This window comes from Hyperolius riggenbachi, chromosome 3, assembly GCF_040937935.1.
Source record: "Hyperolius riggenbachi isolate aHypRig1 chromosome 3, aHypRig1.pri, whole genome shotgun sequence".
Classification (NCBI taxonomy): Eukaryota; Metazoa; Chordata; class Amphibia; order Anura; family Hyperoliidae; genus Hyperolius; species Hyperolius riggenbachi.
In genome coordinates, this window is record NC_090648.1 from 416,090,649 (window position 1) to 416,113,072 (window position 22,424).

The 22,424-nt window shown below is 40.4% G+C and overlaps 1 protein-coding gene across 7 annotated transcripts in view; it reads left to right on the forward strand.

Moving 5' to 3' along the window:
• The window catches only part of ARHGAP26 (Rho GTPase activating protein 26), a 1,021,369-nt gene that overhangs the window by 774,039 nt on the left and 224,906 nt on the right, over positions 1-22,424 (forward strand). For 5 of the 7 annotated variants that reach the window (XR_011030516.1, XR_011030517.1, XR_011030518.1 and 2 more), the window contains exon 24: positions 17,141-17,326. Coding sequence is in view for 2 of the 7 variants with exons in the window: in XM_068277497.1 (XP_068133598.1) it covers positions 17,141-17,229 (89 nt within the window). In the remaining 5 variants the exon portion in view is untranslated. Of the gene's footprint in view, positions 1-17,140; positions 18,501-22,424 lie in introns of those variants that run through there. The other 2 variants (XM_068277497.1, XM_068277499.1) reach the window with 2 other exon arrangements.

Consider the following 22,424-nt stretch of genomic DNA (forward strand, 5'->3'; position numbering starts at 1 on the left):
CTCTAATATTTGCAGTTTACAAACTATGCTTTGTATTCTGAACCATGAAACAGAAGAGGGAAGTTCAAAGGGTCATTAGCTCTGCAGTTTAAAACCGTAAACAAGAAACAGCGAGAGACAAGTTGAGATAAGTGCTTCAGAAAATAGCACTGCTCTCTGACTAAATTAGTCAGAGATCTCAGAGAAGCTCTTTTGCATAGATAACTGAAGTTTCTTAACTCTTCCTGTACTGGAAACCATATGAGACTCATACTACTAATGTTCTATTTCTTAGCTGTACTGCACTTATGATATGATTTCATCATATCATAAGTTTTTCACTTCAGATTTCCTTTAAATGGTTTTTACTTTCTAGGTCTGTAGCTTTAATTTGCACGTTAGGAAATTTTTCTGCTCATTCCTACTTACAATCTACCAACGTCAAGGGCCAGGTCTGACAGGAGGGAGCAGTTAAATTACGGATATGTACAGCTTGTACACTAATGCAGAAAACGTGCAAACTTAATACAGTTATATATATATACCAGCTTAATAATGGATATGAAGATTGCATCTGCCTGCTCAATTAATGTTATTCCGGTGAAGCTGTGGGTGTGCAGAAAGATCACTAAATCTTTCGTTCTGCTTTGTGCAGAAATATGAAACCGTAAAATATAAAAAGAAAAAAAACAACTCTGGATATCCTTAATATTGGGATACTGTTGCCAACTTTTCCAGCAAGTTTCCTGAAAATTATAGAAGGAATGCAGATGCATAAAATATAATATTTAATGTCATTCAGTTACAACTACACTTTGTTTTTAAAACAGCATCTATTCCACCATATTCATATGCAGACAGGTAAGGATTTTGCAGGCAAATGGTCCAGAGGATGACTGAAACTTTATGCCAAGCAGGTATAGTCAGCAAAGGGACATGTAGGTTTAATCTACCTGTGACCTGGACCCTGGTTCAACAAAGTTCATGTTAAAATGCCCTGGCCAGTTTTGACCAGCATTTCACAAAATAGTCATCTGTTTCTTACAAGCTTGCTGGTTTCCCACCTCTCTGAAAGAAGAACCGCTACTCGAGAAGCCATCCTTGGACACAGATGCTATGAGTACCTTCAGACAAATGTCCAACTTCCCCTTTCTGAAAAAGCTGTCTATCTCCAACTTGAAGCCAGGCTCTCAAGAAACATCTTTGACCCTCTTCAATCTGGCTTCAAAAACATTACAGCTGTAAAACAACCTTCACCCAGATCTGCAATGATCTGCTCATGGCAAAAGACAAAGGCGAGTGTTCCATCCTGATTTTGCTTGATTTCTCAGAGGCATTTGTCACAATAGATCATGAAGTCTTGCTTAACAGGCTGCAAGCAAACTGTGGCATAGATTACTTGGCTGGCAGAACACAAAGGATATCCTTGGGGCTTTTCCTTTCCAACCCTGTACTTCAAAAATGCGGTGTGCCCTGGGAGTCAATGCTCCTTTGCTGTTCACCATTTACATGCTGCAACTTAGAAAAACTATCCAAAAATATGGTCTGACTGCTATCCTGATGACACTGTTATATTTATCATTCAAACCAGGCTTGATGGACCCTACTCCAATCACTTCAGGAGTGGATGAATGACAACTAGCTAAAAGAAAATGCTGACAAAACTGAAGTACTTGTAATTGAAGATCAACGATGGCAGCAAAGCAGCTTGTGTCAGTTACTAAGGATAAGTAGTTAAGACCTGAATAGCTCAGGCTTGCTTAGCTTGGGTGTATTCAATTTTAAGAATCAAATCTTTTCACATTGCTCCTTGCACATCCTGCAGATTTTTCAATCCTAGGTCATGTCTTCATCACATCACGTCACTATTGCAATGCTTTCTATATAGGCGTTCCAAATAAGGCACTGCACTACCTGCTTCTGGTGCTTCTGTAGTATAGAATGCCACCACAAGGCTGTTAACAAACCAACCCTGCTGTTGCCACATTACACCAATCCATTGCTCGTTGCAATGGCTACTTATAAGAATTCTCTTCAAAAATTACCTATTAACATTCAAATCTTTACATTATTTGTGCCCTGGGTACCTGAAGGATTTGTTGCAATTGCGTCACACCTCTCACAAGCTTAAATCCAAAAGGATCGAATAACTTGGTCAACCCAAAACTCCACCACAAAACCTTTGGAGCCAGAGCCTTCTGTCATGCTTCCCCTATACTTTGGATCTTTTTGCCACATCCAATCAAGTCATCACCATCCCTGTAAGCATTTAAGTCCAAGCTGAAAAGCCAACTGTTTAGTGTGGCATTTATGAATGGTTGACTGTTTCCTCTACAACAGTCCACCCTGCAACTATTATCTATGCGCTTCAAGTCCTGTGGGAGGAAAGCACTATTCAAATGTTATTGTGTTGCAAATGACCACTACATCAAACAGGATCAGCTATGTAGAAGTAAAGAAAGTGTGTGAAGAAAAGAGGTCGCCGAAAAAAAAAATCTTACACAGTGGCATGACTGACCACAGCAACAAGACAAAGGTGTGATCTTACTATATCAAGAAGGCCATCAATTCGAAGAGAAGTATTTTCAGATGTGCTGTCCTAGTTCTTCTGCAGAAGCACAAGAAGCAAACAATGTCGAAGAATGAAAACCATAGTCAGGAAAGGAATCTTAGTGCAAGACACTTCATTCTAATAGCAATTTGCAGTCAGAAAGTGTCCATATAGGGGTTCCATCAGCCTAGACCAATGGGGCTCATCTACAGCCTGAAGAAGGCTAGTCAGAAGTGGCCTTCATGGAAGACTTGTAGGCGGCTAACGATCTATACCCCCATTATGGAAAATTCCTGATTTCTCCTGATGCTCAAGTTTAGATTTATTGCAGGAATAAAAGGCATTAGCGGATTAGAGTCTGATAGCATAGTGTATAAGAACAGAAGTGCAAGGTAAAATGTTCAATGAGATGCTAATAGTTCTGAGATGATATAGGATTATGCAAATATAAGCAACTTCCAATCAGATCCTCCTGAGGTGGGATTCAATTGGTCCATTTTTAAACTGCACATATTTGCATACAAAATTTGCGTAATCCGGCATCAGCTCTGAACTGTTGTCCATCCTTTGTACACTGTGGTGGTATTAGGCCTCTTGCACATTTCATGCGATTCCAATTTTTTTATACAATCTGATTTTGATTCCGATTAAAAAAAAAAAAAAAAAAAAGTACTGCCTGTTGCTTCAATTTTTAATTGGAATCAAAAATCGAATCGTATTAAAAATCAGAATTGCGTGTAGTGTGCAAGAGGCCTCATTCAGATGTAATGTTTTGGCTTCACAAGACTTGGGACATTTGCATGAAATTGAGTAAATGCTGACAAAGTACTTATTCAAATTCCCTCTGGTCTAGATCATTTAAAAAATATTGTAATTCATCCTTAGAAATACTGTAATTCTTTGTAAGAACTCCCTGAAGTTTAAACAGAGCTGGGAACACTATTGGTCATGGACCTCCCTGCACAGCAACTCAGCGTTTGCTGTTTGAACATTTAGTTGAATACTTGGATACTGGCAAAGGCAAGCATTTAGGAGCCTCTTTTTAAAGAATTGTGAGATCACAGTAGAATAACAGATTATCAAGTTTTGGACAAACTTGTGCAGCAAGAATATGTAATGTTAAAAATTATTTTGTTTGATGGTTTAAGTTCACAAAGACAAAGCATTCAACTGCGAGGATTCCACTGTTGCTTACAAGAGCAGAGCACACACAATACATAGTGTCAAAAGCAGAGGTTCTGTTTTTTTGGGTTTGTAATCCCATGAACAAGAATTATTTTTTTTATCTCTACTCAAAATATGTTGCCAATGTTTACTTTAGCATAGTTGTAGATTTTCTTTCCATTTTTGGAGCTGAAGTAACAGTTTGCTACACTTATGTCAGAGTAACCAAGCAGCTCAGGGTGCTCCAAACAAGTAGGAATGTATAGGGGGATAAAAGAGACCGAAAAGCCCTCCTACTAATAAGCAATGCTTGGTGAAATTTGCCTTCTTAAAACAGAAGGAAATTTGCAATAATTCAGCTATAAGTTAACATTTGTGGTTACCCACAATGCTCCACTACTGAATATGCAAATTATCCCCTTTCGTCCTTATGTGATATCCAAAAATGTGAAGGGATTTTGCATTACACATTACTAAAAAAAAAAACTGTGTGGGTATATTATAGATGTCAGGATTACTGATCTGCTGGAAATGAGTGGGTATAATGGCAATTCATTCATTTCCACTTTTTCCGTGAATATTGTTGATATACTCCATTGCAAACCCTAAAAAAAGAACAAAAATGCTGATCTGTATAGAGATTCCTTCTGACCTAAAAATCTGACCCATCTAATTACTGATGGAATAGATCTGTAGTTATTCAGACAGATCCCCCTTATAAAGGCATATTTTCCTCTTATTACTCTTGGGCCCTGCTATGTCTCAGAACAATCTTATATGGACTGCTGTGGTTGCAATTAGCCATGAGTGATTTAGCCACATCCTCCTTCCTCCTCTTGACTGCAGTTATTAAAGTCTGTCTAGTATGCTGCAGAAAGTATATGCTGCTTGATTTATAATGTTTTCCTATGGATAGAGATTAATCTGGTTCAATTACAGTTATTGCTTATTCCTCAGATCGGTGGCAAAGAAAGCAGCAGGGTAAAATATGACTAGAGGTCTTTCCAGGTTAATAAAATAAGCCCAGGCAGTGACCCAGATGTAGTGCTGCATATGATCAGTACTGAAAAGACAGACTGGGTCAATCCTAATTGAGTTTTAGCCTCCGTTTTTTATTTTGATTAAAAAAAAGAAAAAGTAACCAGTGTTCTGTAACAGCTCAGTGGAATTACTTACCAAGTGTCTGTGATCCTTAGACATATAAATGAGCCAAAACCAGACTAACCAAAGCCTGAAATGTATTTTTGAAAGAGTTCATAGAAGAGCAGCGTTTTCTATGTGATCATAATCCATCTTCGGTGTGCAAGCAAATATCACAGCTGCTCTATGTATTTATAACATTCTATTTTTGTATTTGCCTCTGTATTACTGCATTTACTTTGGCAGACATTGAATATTTATCCCATACAAAGATAGCTTTTTTTGCTAAGTAATTTTAGAATTTCCTCTGTGTCTTACTCATGCAACCAGTACCAGCTTCTGTGATCACCGCTGTGTGACAGTAAACAGTTTCATCCAAGACATCTATGCAGTTGTGTTGGTGATACTAAAGATAGTTGAGCAAGCCCCGCACAAAGGTGTGAGAGGAACAATTCAGCTGCTTCTTCTCCTGACAGTCTAGAGCAATAAAAAAAAATACACCTACCAGGGAAGAAAAAAATTTCAGCTGAAATGAAGCAGACATATTTTTGGGGGTATACAGAATACATATAATATTCCTGGGATGTATTTCATCCTTAGCCAGCTGACTGACCAGGCCGGAATGTACCTTCACAATTTTATTTCTGAGTTCTTAACTTTTTGTTATTTTTGTCTTATTTTGTTCAAAGCAAGGTTTGATGATTGTAACACTAAAGGCCCGTACCCACCTCACAATTCTTCCCGTCAATTTTTTGAGCGACGAGTGATTATTTACATTATCTCACAACGTGGGTACAGGCGCATGATCACGTGAATGTTGCTTAGCGCCATGCAGCGATAACGGCGGATCAGATCTTTAAGATCCCCTCCGACTCCAGTGCAAATTACCGCGATCGCTTAAAGTCTTGTCACTCCCATCGTGTAACGTCGTTCATACCCGCTGGCCGGAAGATGGATCGGCGGAGTGCTCGTTATCAGGGAGACCTCGCTGGATCCCATATCGCAAGGTGAATACTTAGCTTTAGCGTGATCTAAGTGGGGTATAGCTGGCAATTCTTGCAGCACAGGGAAAAAGCTAAAAATTGTGTATCCTTCAGTAATGTACAAGGTAAAGCTTGATGCAGCCACTGTCTAAAGCTAGTAACATTAAGCAAACACATTTTTTTTATCTTTTCAAGTATGGATGTCTTCTAGATTTTAAAAACATTTTGCCCAGTATTGCTGCAGTTTTGTTAAAACACCTTCTTCTCTGCAGTGTTTGTTAGCCTGTTATTTGATTGGCTGTAAAAGTGATAGTCACTATCATAAGAGGATCTGCTAAGCCCCATGAAGTCACTAAAGTCAAGTGAAAATCTGATATAGAACTGGACTACCAACTACCTACCCCCATGCACAACTGACAGCTGTCTAGTTTAAGTATCGGTGCACAGGCCAAGCAGTGACATCACCAGGGGTCCAGGAGAGATACAGTATGATTGGGACAGTGAGAAAACTGTCAGGGATGTGAGGAGGTATGGCAGGGTGGAGGGAGGGTGGAATGACTGAATTTTCATACTAGGATTTGCTGCCAAACACGTGGAAAATCGCTGAGGTTCAGTGCCACTGAGTCTGCCACCACCTTCTTATCAGGAAATCCTTTTTGAGAATGCTTTAAAGTGGAGCTGTCAGCCATACTATCTAAAAAAAAAAAGATACTACTAAAAGTAGATACTTGCTCTACTGACATAACATATGTATTGCACTGTCCACATTTTGATTTTAGTGATTTTTCTATAGTAAAAAAAAAAGGATTTTCCATTTTGTATGTGCCTATCTTGAAGCCAATCCTGACATTTCCTCCCTTACTCTCTTCTGCCTGCTTGTGTATGCATTGCCCATCCTCATCCTAGTCATCAGACACTCCCACAGTTCTGTAGTAGAAAGTGCATTGAGAAATATTGGTCAATCAGAGAGGAACAGAGTTGTGGGAGGGAAAAAACAGGAGGGAAAGAGGCGTCAGCCAATCAGGCTGTATTAGGCATGTCTGAGGGGAAAGTAAAGAAGAAAAAAAGGAAAACCCAGTATGCCCTGCAACTTCCTATGTGCAGCAGATGTACCAAATAAAAGCCAGAGAAACTGGGGAATTATGTTTATGGAGAAGAACAATGAGTGATTTTAACTTTTGGATAGCCTGGTTAGCATCCTTATTACCTGTTCACCAGATAAAAATAAAGAATTGATTTTTGATTTTATGCTCGACCGTTACTCTTTAAGTGTTTAAGACTGTCTCATGCTTATTTGTGGAAATTAGTAGAATGTGATGTTATTACATCACCCTTTCCCCAGACTACTTACTCATATACCGTATGTACTGTGTATTATTGCTGGCTTGCTTTTACAGATTGTTGAAGGTAGTTTAGGTTTTTAAGCCAATTCACATTTAAAATGAAAATCCACAGCTTGACTAGTTCTAACAAGTTCAGCACTAACCTGCTAGGTTCACCGCTCCTGCTGCACTCTTCCATAATTTTGTGGGAAGTTAGCCCTCCTCACCTTGCAGGAATGTTTTGCTGCCCTTGGAGCTAGGACTGCATTGCCATTGTCTAATTTTTGCCAGATCTAACTCTTCTAGCTCTAGCTGCCTATTGGGAACTAGGACCAGCCAGAACTATGCGGTAGCAAAGCAGTCCTAACACTTACAGTAGTGGCAGGTACCCAAGGGGCAATGGCAGAACAACCTAACATAAAAGGACAGCAAAAGCTGTGAGACTAGTAGAGCAGTGATGAACTAATAAGGAATAGCCTTGCTGTGCTCTATTTTAAGTTTAGATGGGCTTTACATTTTTAAATACAGATTTTTTTTTTTTACCAGAGCTTGATACATTATGCAATATGGTAATAAAGTTCTGTCGTAGTGTTATTACTGACCTGTGGAAACAAAAACCTCATTATTTTATGTTAAAGCCACATTGTTTTATTTTAGTTTTAAATACTGCTGAGAAAGATTCAAAACTTTTAGAGTTTTTTTTGCTGTCTGTGTCTGTCCCCATTTTTTAGAGATTTCCCCTTACATCTTGTTCCTGGGACCTCTTTAGAGGTATATTGCTTCAACATGAATTTCAAACTGTTCCCCACTGCACAAAAAATGATTATCTGGAAAGGAAGTAATAGCAATTCCCAGAGATGGGGGACACAGAGGCAGAGGGTGTGGCATTACTATAGTCCTTACAGCATGCAACCTATGTTTGCGTGGCCCTTGTGTTGGGAAAAGTACTTCTAGTATTGTATCATTATTTTATCCTATAGAAATTTAATTCAAAAACTCGTTGCTTTGCACCAATTTTGTGTGTGTGTCGTTTTTTTTTGTGTTGTGATATGATGGGGTGAGGAATGACAGGTTTCATTACCTTGGGAACTTGTCGTATGTCAGAAACACCTCTGGCTGAGCTGTCAGTACCAGAGATCAGATGAGTGAGTCCCAGTTTCTGAAATCATAATGACTATACTGAGAGATCTTTTGAGGTTAGAAGAGTGCATCTTTTCCCACTAATCTGAAGTTTTTGTCATTGCAATGATCTCACTTTTCACTGCCAACACTTGTTATCCACACTAGAGAAAATTTATGTAGCTTATTTGGTGTTTTATACTACCTAATTTGGAAATCAAGATGTTTCTGTGTTAAAAAATTAAAATGACCATACTTATACTCTAATCTGTGCTCCCAAGTCACATACCCATTCCTCCTATTGAGAAAACTTGTGTGATTTGACCTCTTTGTTTAAGACATCGTAAAGTTTTAAGATTATATTTTGGTGAGGGTCTTGATTTAGACACTTGGCTTCAAACCATGTTGACAATTTATTCACTTTATATGCTTAGAAGTCAGTTAATGTCTGATTTGGAAGTACTGTATCTTTCAGATTATAAGATGCACTTTTTCTCCCCCAAAAGTGTGTGTGTGTGGGGGGGGGGGGGAGTCAGTGCGTCTTATGGTCCGAATACTAAAATTTAGGCCAGCGCCAGTGACTCTCCTGCACGTTGTAATAAGTATCTTATCCCCCATCTCCCGCAATGTCAGAGTGAAGCTGCAGTGCCCACCATTGCTAAGGCTTGTTTCCTGGAGCAAGGTTATTCTTAAAGAGACTCTGAAGCGAGAATAAATCTCGCTTCAGAGCTCATAGTTAGCAGGGGCACGCTAAACGGGGGTCCCTTGACCCCCAAAACCCCCACTGCGACACTTGGTCGCAGACTTGGTCGCTCCTGGAGGCAGGGCTAGCGGCTGCAGCCCTGCCTCCAGTCGCGTCTGTCAACGGCGCATCGCCGCCTCTCCCCCGCCCCTCTCAGTGAAGGAAGACTGAGAGGGGCGGGGGAGAGGCGGAGATACGCGCTGACAGACGCGCGTGGGGCAGGGCTGCGGCGGTTAGCCCTGCCCCAACCAGGAAGCGCTCCCCCGCATTACGGAGGGGGATTTGGGGGTGAAGGGACCCCCGTTAAGCCGCGCTATAGCAGCGTTTTAGCAGGGGCATGTGTGAGATTTATTCTCGCTTCAGTCTCTCTTTAAGCTGTGGCAACCCCGCTAGGCTCCTGTACCCCCGACAATCCAGAGCAAATCTTTGTTGCCCTCCCCGCTTTGGCTCCTACTCCCCCAGGCAATGTAATGCTTAAGATGAGTGACCTCCGCTAAGCTGCAATCCCGTGTTAATCTTTGGCGCCCTCCCTGCCTCGGCTCCTGCTCTCCTTGGCAATATAATCATAAAGCTGGGTGACCCCCACTATGCTCCTGCTTCCCCCAGGCGATAGCAGATTGATGCTGTTCAGTGGAAGCCCTTGCCGTCGCCGTAATCCATGTTGCCTCCCCTCCTGCTTGTATCTCCCTTGGCCTCTCACTGAGTGACTTTATGCACGCCAGGGTCACACAGTGAGAGGTTAGCGGAGATGCAAGCAGAAGGGGGCGCAAAACAAGGACCGCAGCAATCTGGTGAGGGCTTCCACTGAACAGCATTGCTCTGCCATTGCCCGAGGGGAGCAGGAGCCTAGCAGGGGTCACCCAGCTTTAGTAATATATTTCCCGAGGGAACAGGAGCCAAGGCGAAGAGGGTGCCAAAGATTTACATGGGATTGCCCGGGAGGGGGGGGGGTATGGATGGTTGGAGCTTAGCGCGGGGGTCACGCGCCTTAAGCATTACATTGCCTGGGGGATGGAAACAAAGATTTTAACTGGATTGACTGGGGGCCTAATGGGGTTGCCACAGCTTAAAGAGAACCAGAGGTGGGTTCTAAGAATCCTATTAGCACACAGATGCTGGGTCTGCAAATGATGCCCAGCCTCTGTTGCTATACTGTCTCCCCCCAGGCCCCCCTGCGGTCTGCTATCCTCCATAAATCAAACGCCGTGTTAGCGACATCACTAGCCGGCTGTTTACATCTACAGTGTCACTCTCGCCGCTCCACCGCCTCCTCTGTGTTGCCGCTCCCCACCTGTGTCCCTTCCCTCCCCGCTGATTGGATGGAAGGGACGCAGGCAGGGAGCGGAGAAATAGAGGAGGCGGGAGAGCGGCAAGAGTGACACTGTAGATGAAAACAGCCGGCTATCGACATGCTGCGTGCTACTAGCACTGCTGTGTGATTTATGGGTGATAGCAGAGCGCAGGGGGGGCCTGAGGGGAAACAGTTTAGCAACAGAGCCTGGGCATGAAATGCAGACCCAGCCTATGTGTGCTAATAGGATTCTTAGAAACCACCTCGGGTTCTCTTTAAAGCAGACCTGAAATCAGAACTTCCTCTCTGCTCTAAAAGATACGCAACAGCATAATAACCTTTAGAAAAAAAAAACTTTGTTACAGCTGATACAAATCCTGCAATAAATCTGCACTGTTTCTACTTCCTGCTTTCATAGAAGCAGACATATTGTTAACATCCTGTGCTTTCTAATGATCTTATCTGTCATCTATGCCACAGTCACGTGGCACGGGAGAGATCAAATTACAACCTGTGATTAGACACAAATGAGGGGGAAATAAACAGGCTAAACTCTCTAAATACATACAGGGTGCATTTCTCTGTTTTCCTTTTTGTCCTGTGCAAGAGTTCAGTTCCACTTCAAGAATTAAATTGCTGGGGGAGGGCACGAGCGGGGGTGGAGGGGAGGTTGACATAATTTACTCTGGATTGCCTGGCGGAACTGGAGTCTAGCAAGGTTAATCCAGCTTTGGAATTACATTGCCCGGGAGAAATGAGCCTTGGAGGTGGTGGGGGGCACAGCTACTTTGCCTAGGGGGGGAACCTGGAGTTAGGAAGATAAATGACATTCCTTATTTTAAGGACAACTGAAGTGAGAGGGATATGGAGGCTGCCATATTTATTTCCTTTTTTTTTTTTTTTTTTATTGAATTTTTAAAACAGAAAACATTGAAATACACACCTGACCCTCACTCGTGGGTGACAGGCATGACAACACTGAAATACACATGAACGAACACTGCGACCATCTCGCCCCCAGGGAAATCGCCCCCCCCCCCCCCCTACCACCCCCCACCCGCCGACAACAGACATGCGATATAGTTCAGAGTTGTTATACTTTTCTTGTGTTTAGTGTTTCACATATCATGATCATTATAGCATGCAGTTTTCCAATATATAACATAACATCGCCTCATATTCAGAGAAAATTTTTATATGCTGGTGTTTTTACTACTAGTCCATGGCTTCCATATTTTGTCAAATTTCTGGGGACAGCCCCTAGCCACATATGCTGCTTTGTAAAGATGTAAAGAGTCATTGACCAGTTTTTTAATTTATTTATTTCCTTTTAAGCAATACCAGTTGCCTGGCTGCTTTTAGCCATAGACCCCGAACAAGCATTTAGAAGATCAGGTGTTTCTGACATTATTGTCAGATCTGATAAGATTAGCTGCATGCTTGTTTCAGGTGTCATTCAGACACTACTGCAGCCAAATAGGTCAGCAGGGCTGCAAGGAAATACATACAGTGGTTTGCAAAAGTATTCAGCCCCCAGGAAATTTTCCACATTTTTTCATATTACTGCCACAAACATGAATCAATTTTATTGGAATTCCACGTGAAAGACCAATACAAAGTGGAGTACACGTGAGAAGTGGAACGAATATCATACATGGTTCCAAACATTTTTTACAAATCCATAACTGCAAAGTGGGGTGTGCGTAATTATTCAGCCCCCTGAGTCAATACTTTGTAGAACCACCTTTTGCTGCAATTACAGCTGCCAGTCTTTTAGGGTATGTCTCTACCAGCTTTGCACATCTAGAGACTGAAATCCTTGCCCATTCTTCTTTGCAAAACAGCTCCAGCTCAGTCAGATTAGATGGACAGCGTTTGTGAACAGCAGTTTTCAGATCTTGCCACAGATTCTCGATTGGATTTAGATCTGGACTTTGACTGGGCCATTCTAACACATAGATATGTTTTGTTTTAAACCATTCCATTTCTGAGTGATGTGCAGTGTTAGTTTTCTGCCACACATAGCGTTTTGCATTTTGGCCAAAAAGTTCCATTTTGGTCTCATCTGACCAGAGCACCTTCTTCCACATGTTTGCTGTGTCCCCCACATGGCTTGTGACAAACTGCAAATGGGACTTCTTATGCTTTTCTGTTAACAATGGCTTTCTTCTTGCCACTCTTCCATAAAGGCCAACTTTGTGCAGTGCACGACTAATAGTTGTCCTATGGACAGATTTCCCCACCTCAGCTGTAGATCTCTGCAGCTCGTCCAGAGTCACCATGGGCCTCTTGACTGCATTTCTGATCAGCGCTCTCCTTGTTCGGCCTGTGAGTTTTTATTGGACGGCCTTGTCTTGGTAGGTTTACAGTTGCGCCATACTCCTTCCATTTCTAAATGATCGTTTGAACAGTGCTCCGTGGGATGTTCAAGGCTTTGGAAATCTTTTTGTAGCCCAAGCCTGCTTTAAATTTCTCAATAACTTGATCCCTGACCTGTCTGGTGTGTTCTTTGGACTTCATGGTGTTGTTGCTCCCAAGATTCTCTTAGACAACCTCTGAGGCCGTCACAGAGCAGCTGTATTTGTACTGACATTAGATTACACACAGGTGCACTCTATTTAGTCATTAGCACTCATCAGGCAATGTCTATGGGCAACTGACTGCACTAAGACCAAAGGGGGCTGAATAATTACGCACACCCCACTTTTTTTCAGTTATTGATTTGTAAAAAATGTTTGGAATCATGTATGATTTTCGTTCCACTTCTCACGTGTACACCACTTTGTATTGGTCTTTCACGTGGAATTCCAATAAAATTGATTCATGTTTGTGGCAGTAATGTGACAAAATGTGGAAAACTTCAAGGGGGCCGAATACTTTTGCAAGCCACTGTATGATACCTCCATATTCTCCTCACTTCTGTTCTCCTTTAAAGGGAAATTCTACCGTATTAGCAAAGGAAAGCTCCACAAGCTGCTCCTGGACCATGGACGTACCAGGTTCAGTATATTTTCTTTTTCCCCTGGAAATTGCCCCCCTAAACCTAAGTGCGTTTTATAATACAGAGCGTCTTGTTGTCCGAAAAATACAGTATGTCCTAAAAGTTATATTTTGGGTTCTCCCATTTGCATCCTTGGTCAAAAGCTTTCTTCCCAGTAGATGTCCCTAGCTCTTGGGATCCCATCTGTTACCCATCGGGAACCTCAGCTTCATGGCAGAGGATTTAGAGAGCTTGCGGTGGAAGATGTTTGGCAGCTTTTGCTTGAAATGAATGATTAATCAAGACACCATTGGAGGATAACCTTTAACTTGAAATTGTATTTGATCTGACAATGAAGCTTGGATAAATTATAGATCTAGAATTAACCCCCTGGCGTTATAATTATTTCCAGATGTAAGGTCTAAAAGCCATAACATTTTTTCACAAGCTTTTAGACTCTAAAAACAAGAAGAAAAACATACTACAGAGAGGTCTGCAGCAGCTCCTGCATGAAACTCACTCAGGCGCGGGATTACCACCCTGTTCTGAGGCTTTCCATCCCGAGCCTGACTCGGGATTACCGCTAAGGAGGTTAAGTCAGTTATATATTTGAAATCTAGACGGCCCTCCCATGCTTATATTTCCAATTTGGTTTGGAGTTATTGCTGCAGACACTTTTGCTTATATGTGATTCTAGATTTGTAAAATAAAGAGATTTTAGATAAGTATTAAAAGGGCCTGGTAAGCAAAAGGAAGTGCAGGCAAGTAATGTTAATTTCTACAGCTTTCGTACAACCAAATCAGGAGAATCCTGCCTTGCTTATGCTTTCCTCCCCCAATCTTTTACATCCTAAGAGCTTCTTTCCACGTTTTATTAATTTGTTTTTTGTTTTAGAAATGAATGTGTTAAAGCATATCCAGATTACAGGGTTGGAACCCAAGATATTTGATTCAGCATTAATCCAAATGAAATAAAAAAAACATTTTTGCACAGATCCAATTTATATTATTTCAAATGTTCATAATACAAATGTTTAAATGTTTTTATTTAACACTAAACATAAAAAAAGAAAATGACATATTCTAGGAAAATAATGAATTTTTCGATTAGATGGCTGCAAGTTTATAAATTATATTATACTTCATAAACCAGTTTAAGTAAGATAACATTTGAGGGAAATGATGTGGTTATATTGGGATTGTTTTTATTATGCGGTCAAAGTGCAAAACTGTAGGAAATTTTGGATTATCACTTTTATTACCCGGGAGAGCTTGGGGTGTACACAGATCTCTTAATCCAGAACTGTATTTATTTAGGCTTTGTTCAGATCAGATCCTGGACCACATGAGAATAGTATGTTTTCCATGCTATTGGCAGACTAGTTATAGCTAAAAACCTGGAAAAGTTTCACACATCTAAAAATGACTAAGCTATCAGTATGAAAATCACATTGATCACATTGAACAAGAGTGAAGTGCTACCATAACTGGTTTAATTTCTGTAGAGATTCAATAGGTTCTTTTTTTCAAATGTTTTACAGAAATGAAAATACCTTTAAAATGATTTACATATTTTATGTGCCAGACATGTTTACACATTTTTGAAGGTATATGTTAAAAGACTTCACATGAGTAACAGTATCACAAATGGTTATCCGAGAGGTTGGAGAGATTACCTTAATGTTGCTTACTTTGTTAAGAGGGTGGGTGACAAAGGACTTGTTGTAAATAACCCACCTCCTTTTCTTTTATGACCGCTTCAAAATTGTATCTCTTTGCAATTGGTAAAGTGTTTTTTTTGTTTTGTTTTGTTAAAGGCCGCAAGATTGAGGCCACCCCCATACACACACTACTTATCTCATTACGATTTATCTAATTATTGCTTCATGTAAAACAAATTGCAAAGTTCACTTTAAAGAAGAAAAAAATACTACACATCTATAAGAAGCTTGTACTTAGGGCTCCAAAGAAGCAACTGTGTGAGTGCATTTCTTCACAATACAGATGAGGTTACTGAACCTCAATTCTGTTTATTAACTGCAAGATTCGAGTAGCCGCAGTGCTTTGCTGCTCACAATACTTTAAGGCTTTGCAAATCTAGCGATGGTACATTACTTTTTTTACTTGAAGCCTGAGACAAAAAATAAAAACATCTATACTTACCTGGGGCTTTCTTCAGCCCCCTTTACGACTTGGGCTCCCTCGCCGTCTTCCTGGGACAGGCTGCTGGCCTGGTATCTTGTAACTACAGGTTTTTATCTGATAGAGCATTCCACAGCTATTGTTCTAGCTAGTGGTACTTATCTCCACAGATGACTATAATATGCTTGTACTGCTTCTTTGATTATTTTTTTACAATAAAGCTTGAAATCTTAAGAAAAAATATGAAAAAGATCTGTAGGGAGAAATCATTGTACCTCTCCAGTAATGTTTCCAGTGGTCTGTAGTCATATTCTATACTCCCAACCACTATTTACTCCATGATTTGCTATAAATGTGCTGCAGAATAACCAACTCTCTGATGCATCTTTATTGCACTTTTCCCTGAGACTACCAGTTACTAAAAGTATAAGAAAGAAAGGGTTTCTAAACCCAGATAAGTTCACAACCCTCACCATACCATAGCCCAGGTGCACATAGAAATTTAGATTTCCACCCAATGTGTGAAACAGATCAATTCCACTTGAATCTGAATTTAATCAGAGAATGATCAAATCCCCCCTTCCACTGCACACAGATTTTCAATTGATTTCACCATGAAGTCTATTAAAAATCTATTGAGCTGTAGTTTTGCACGGTTCAATATAATTCAGTGCTATGGGCCATCAAGTTACCAGTGCCTCCCCTGCAGCGTCCGATTGACCAACATTTTTTGTCCAATCATAATTTACTTTTTTTTTGTAGCGAATTGACCAAAATTATGATTGCTGCAGCTCGTTGCGGAATAGATTTCAAGCAGATTCAGGGTGATCGAAACTGTCAAAAAATTGATGTGTGTACTTAACCTGTCATCGAGAGACAAGGAATGCAGTGACTATCCCGTAATAAGGTTTGGAGGATTTTCAAAATGGTCAAAGCAGTGCTGTGAGAGAAAAGACCCACAGCTGAAGACCAGGGACCAACAAGGTCCTTATTGAAGGGGGTGTAAAACCTTTTTTTCACATTTTTTCTAATGCTTAGTTATTTTTTAAAGGACAACTTTATCCTAAACTAAAATGTAAGGTTTTGGTTAAAGTGGGAAACGGTTTTTCTTGTTTTAGATTTTCTGTGTCCCGGTTGGTTGAGTATTTTGCTAATTTCTTTCCTAGATAGTAGAAGCAGTAGAGTGTTGTACCATGTTAGCCATCAGTAAAAGCAAGAAGTTTTGAATCCGGATGATACCATTTATTGGCTGACTTCGAGATAAATAAAAAGTGGGCTTTAGGCTAATAAGCCTTTATCAGACTTGCATATATGCAGAAACTAAGTCCGATGAAGGCTTATTATTCGAAAGCTCACTTTTTATTTATCTCTATGTTAGCCAATAAATGGTATCCTACTGATTTAAAACTTCTTGCTTTTGCCTAGATAGGTCATGGTATAAAAGTCTTTAACAGGAACTGAGATGACAGAATGTTTTTCTTTTAATTGATGATTAACTGGTAGAACCTAGATCAGTTGTTCATCCCCATCTTTTACTTTCAGAAGCTCTGAGCATCATATAAATTGGAAGTGAGGGGTTTCTTTTTAACAAGGACAGAGGCAGGAATTTCTTCCTCATGTTATCTAATGCTGGCAAATAAAAAGTTTTTGTTTGAAGTTGGGCTTTACTTTTACCAGAATTTAGGATTTCCGATAAGTAAACTTGTTTGTGTTTTTCTTCTGTGCAGTTCATGCTTCTCAGGAGCCGGGCTGGTTAGAAGGGACGCTTAATGGGAAGACTGGACTTATCCCTGAAAACTATGTGGAATTCCTATAGCTTTACACCCTGTCACCACTGCTAAGCTTTACATGGTATCCATGACAACTGCTGACAGTGTTGAAGATTATTGCTGTTTACCTCCATGAATTACAGGGTGAAGGACCTCTCATTACCTTTTCCAGTGAAAAATGTGTGTTAATAGTAATGTACATGTATGAAATGATTAATGGTGGCGAGATGTAAACCGGAATGAAAAAATGGAAGTGTTCATTTTTTATTTTTTTTTTAATCAAGGGACCATTTATTTTAATGTTTCACTGCTATAAGTCACTGTATTTTGTAACCACTAAAGCCAACTGTACCTAGATTGTACCATTTTGGACTAAAGAAAGGATTACATTGTGAGCTGCTTCGGCAATTCTAAAATACTTTTGGGGTGTATTTTTATATGTGCAAAATCAAACATGCTCTGAGTGCAGATTCAATGCTGCTTCCGTTAAATGTTAATATGATAACTGGCTAAGGACCTTAATATTAACCTCTTGAAAATGTTGTAGTTTTAATTATACACAAGCAGACCTGTATTTACTATTTTTAAGATACGTACATAGGTAAATAAGGTAAAGGACATCGTTACTTTATTTAGCCACTGGTTGAACACATTATTATTATTTATTGTATTTATAAAGCGCCAACATATTACGCAGCGCTGGACAATAAATATATACAATGATACAAGGATGACAGACATAACAAGGTTATACAACATAGAGCAAATTTATACATGCAAATTGTACAAAATACATGATCATGCGATAAGGGCTGGTTAGGTAGGCCCAGTAATACAAGTACAGGCTGTCATAGGACAGGAGCACATGATCCTGTAGATTACACTAGGGAATGGAGGACCCTGCCAGAGGTTTACAATCTAAAAGGTGGGTGGAAACACTAGGTGGGGCTGTGAAATGCTATTAATTACAAATAACAACCATTAATTTCAAAATCTACTTGGTTTTGTGTAGCATAGGGTGACCCATGAAATCTACACTTCCAAACATGGTCCTCAATCAGTACTTAGCATGAGTGTAAATCATGGATCATTGTCCCCATTTCTTTAGCATGAGTGTAAATCATGGATCATTGTCCCCATTTCTTTAGCATGAGTGTAAATCATGGATCATTGTCCCCATTTCTCAACAGGGATGAGCAACGAATGAATTCTGAATAGGTTTTATTTGCAATTCATCCAGGTAATTAGCACACCTGAGGCAGGGGCGGGAGGGTTAAACTTACCCTTACTTAGCCTTCTGCTTTAATCCGTCACACGGCACGTCCCAGGCTGCGTTCCAATTCACTGTCACGTGACCACCGCACTTCCTCCTTCAACCCGAAAGGAGGAAGTGCGGTAGTCAGGTGACCATGAACTGGAACGCAGCATGGGGCGGATTAAAGCAGAAGGCTCCGGGGTAAGTTTAAACTCCCCGACACCCAAGACACACACACACACACACACACACACACACACACACACACACACACACACACACACACACACACACACTCACACACTCTCACACTCTCACACTCACACACTCACACACTCACACACTCACTCTCACACTTAGGTGTGTTAATTACTTGGATGAGTTCCGAATAAAACCTATTCGGAATTCATCCGTTGCACATCACTATTTCTCAATGTCTTTCTGAATAATTGCTGATGTCTCTATAGACCACTTTAGAACTAACTGATCTACATATTCTCTATTGTTCAATTACACATGGAGGGATGAATTTATCAATTCCTCTCCACGATCAAGCAGAACCCTTGTTTCATTTAATAGCTGGAACCTCAGGTAAATGAGGAACATAACTGTCCACTTTGGTGAGAGCTCCCAAATGTTTCATATCCTATTCAAGTGTATTATCCAAATACTAGTGTAGTATGCATGGAGATCATAGTCGTTATACATATGAATCATTTCTAAAGTTTCTATATAGTCTTGTTTGTCTTTTTAACCCTTCTGTCTAGATGAGACACAACCAACTCCAAACATAGGGCCACATTTACATAACTGGAAAATACTTTAGTAGTAGAGATTAATACATCCATTTTAAAAACCATTAGTATAAACATAAAAAACGGACATTCATTTTTGGGTATTCCAACTGTGCAATTTTTTTTTTTTTTACCATAATAAATTAGCCAGATGTTAAAGTGAACCTCTTGACTAAAAATCTACTGAGCAGAACTGAAAAGGCTTGGTGTTTCTTTAACAGTTTCACAGCATCAGAACTTTGTTTTTCTTACCAAAGCATCATTTTTGGCTGCATTTTTAGCTAAGCTCCACCCATCAAAGAAAACTGCCCGGGCTTTTTTTCCCTGATGCTGTGCAGAGCATGATGGGATTTCCTATGTTGTTGTTCACGTTGCCTAGCAACTGGGAGAGGTGCTCAGCACACAGGACAGTTGGAACTGTGTCTCATGCTCCCTGTCACCTCCTTTCAACCAAAAAGATGGCTGCCCTCATGAAATCACAAACATTTGCCTGTTCTTTTAAAACAGGGATGGTAAGAGATTATATTACCAATCTATTTTAATTAACATAACTAATGTAACTTAATGACAGTATGTTTGTTTAGGCTGGAGTTCCTCTTTAAGAACTTCCCAAGATCTTATTCAGTTTGAAATCTGGCACTGGCAGAGGGCTGCTTTAAGCTCACGAGTGTTTCATACCTTTGGGGGGGGGGGGGGGGGGTTTACAGACACAGAAGTGGCTTACTATTGTAGCCAGTAAAGTTTTTTGACTTACTGTTTAAATATTAGGGCTGATATGCTGACAGATTTAATTTTAAACCCAATATGATGCTTACTGCCAAGTGTATGGTTTAATAACCACTTCCATGAGTTTTAATATATGATCTTAGGGTTTCTGGCCATGACAGTTAAGCAAATGGCCATTTTAGGAAATGTATGCTTGCAGTGTTGTATTTGCAGTCATTGTGCCCCAGATTTTGTCATCTGTTGTATAATCTTAAGATGTGGCTTGGGTACCACATGGCTGAATCTTTTATTTTTAACTTGGGATCATATAGATATCTTAAATATTTGCAGTTCTCATAAACGTTTGTAAGCACCATTTTTATACAACCCAAGTTGCATTTTATCTTTAGTGTGTTTTAATCAACTGATAGCTCTTGGGGGCTTATCTAACACTGAACTCCAAAACTGAGGAAGTATGCTTGAAATCACACTGCACTATAACGCATTATGTTGACTCTACTTGCTACAGTATTCAGCTTTTGACCTTGTATCAGTTTTGTGACTGGAAAATAATTACTATGACTAAAGGTCATTTTATTGAAGCCTGAAAGATTATTATTGGACATTTTACATTGGCAGATAAAATAAGATTAATATTGATCGCCACGGTGTGCTTTGTGTGATTTTGAAAAGACTCTGTGACCCTGACAGCAATCCAGGTGATTAATGTGAGAGCCCATTTTGATTGCCCCTCTGTGTGCTCAGACAGAACATTTATCCTGACGCTCATCCTTTGTGCGATTGAATTTTTACATTATTCGAGTCATGCTCAATTCTGATGTACATTTGTCTCTTCCTTTTCTTTTATAATTTTTATTACTTTATCGCCTCATGCCGACTGCTTGTTATCATGTCATTGCTGGCTGCTTTTAAAGAAGTATATGTATCGTTAACATACATTCTTTTTGACAACTTTAACTGGGTGTGTCTGGGTCCCATTCCAGAGCTGACCTGAAAGGACTGGATTGCTCATTTTATCGTTGACCTTTATTTATTACTTGCAGACTGTGATAGAGATCCTCTTAAAATTTTGAGAACTGTAGCAATCACTTTTAAATACCTTCACTCTGAAGCTAGCATACTGCCAATTTAGATTGCATTACTTGTCCATCTCTCTGCCTTGTTAGGTTTCCCGAATTACATGTAGTCCACATTTGGCAATAGTCAATATAGAAGAGCTGTAAATAATGTCAGGAACTGGAAGCAAGTATATAAATGTGTGCTTTTAATAAAAAAAAAAGTGGATTTGCATCTCCTACACTACTTGTCAGATTTGCTTGCCCTGAATGCTTGAAACTAGTTGGTAGCTGGAGATCTATAATCCTGTTTCTTAGTAAGGTCACGCTGATTCCTTAGAATCACTGTTTTTGGCGTATAGGCAGGTATATATATATATATATATATATATATATATATATATATATATATATACACACAGTACAGACCAAACTTTTGGACACACCTTGTCATTAAAAGAGTTTTCTTAATTTTCATGACTATGAACATTGTAGATTCACACTGAAGGCATCCAAACTATGAATTAACACCTGTGGAAGTAAAGTACATATACAAAAAAGTGTGAAACAACTGAAAATATGTCATATTACTGGTTCTTCAAAGTAGCGACCTTTTGCTTTGATTACTGCTTTGCACACTCTTGGCATTCTCTTCATGAGCTTCAAGAGGTATTCACTTGAAATGGTTTTCACTTAAAGAGACCCTGAAGCGAGAATAAATCTCGCTTCAGAGCTCATAGTTAGCAGGGGCACGTGTGCCCCTGCTAAACCGCCACATACGCGCCGCTAAACGGGGGTCCCTTCACCCCCAAACCCCCCACTGCGACACTTGGTCGCAGGCTTGGTCGCTCCTGGAGGCAGGGCTAACGGCTGCAGCCCTGCCTCCATTCGCGTCTATCAGCCGCGCATCGCCGCCTCTCCCCCGCCCCTCTCAGTGAAGGAAGACTGAGAGGGGCGGGGGAGAGGCGGAGATGCGCGCTGACGGACGCGCGTGGGGCAGGGCTGCGGCGGTTAGCCCTGCCCCAACCAGGAAGCGCTCCCCCGCTGCACGGAGGGGGATTTGGGGGTCAAGGGACCCCCGTTAAGCCGCAGGATAGCGGTGGTTTAGCAGGGGCACACGTGCCCCTGCTATATATGAGGTCTGAAGTGAGATTTATTCTCGCTTCAGACTCTCTTTAACAGGTGTGCCCTGTCAGGTTTAATGAGTGGGATTTCTTGCCTTATAAATGGGGTTGGGACCAGTGGCGTATCTAGGTAAGACAGCGCCCATGGCAAATACTAAAATTGCAACACACACACACACAATCAACATCATTCTGCCTAACCTTCTTAGACAGGGTAACCCCTTCATACATTCAGAACACACACGCACACACAAATACCAGAATGTAAGAGTCACTATGAAATAAATT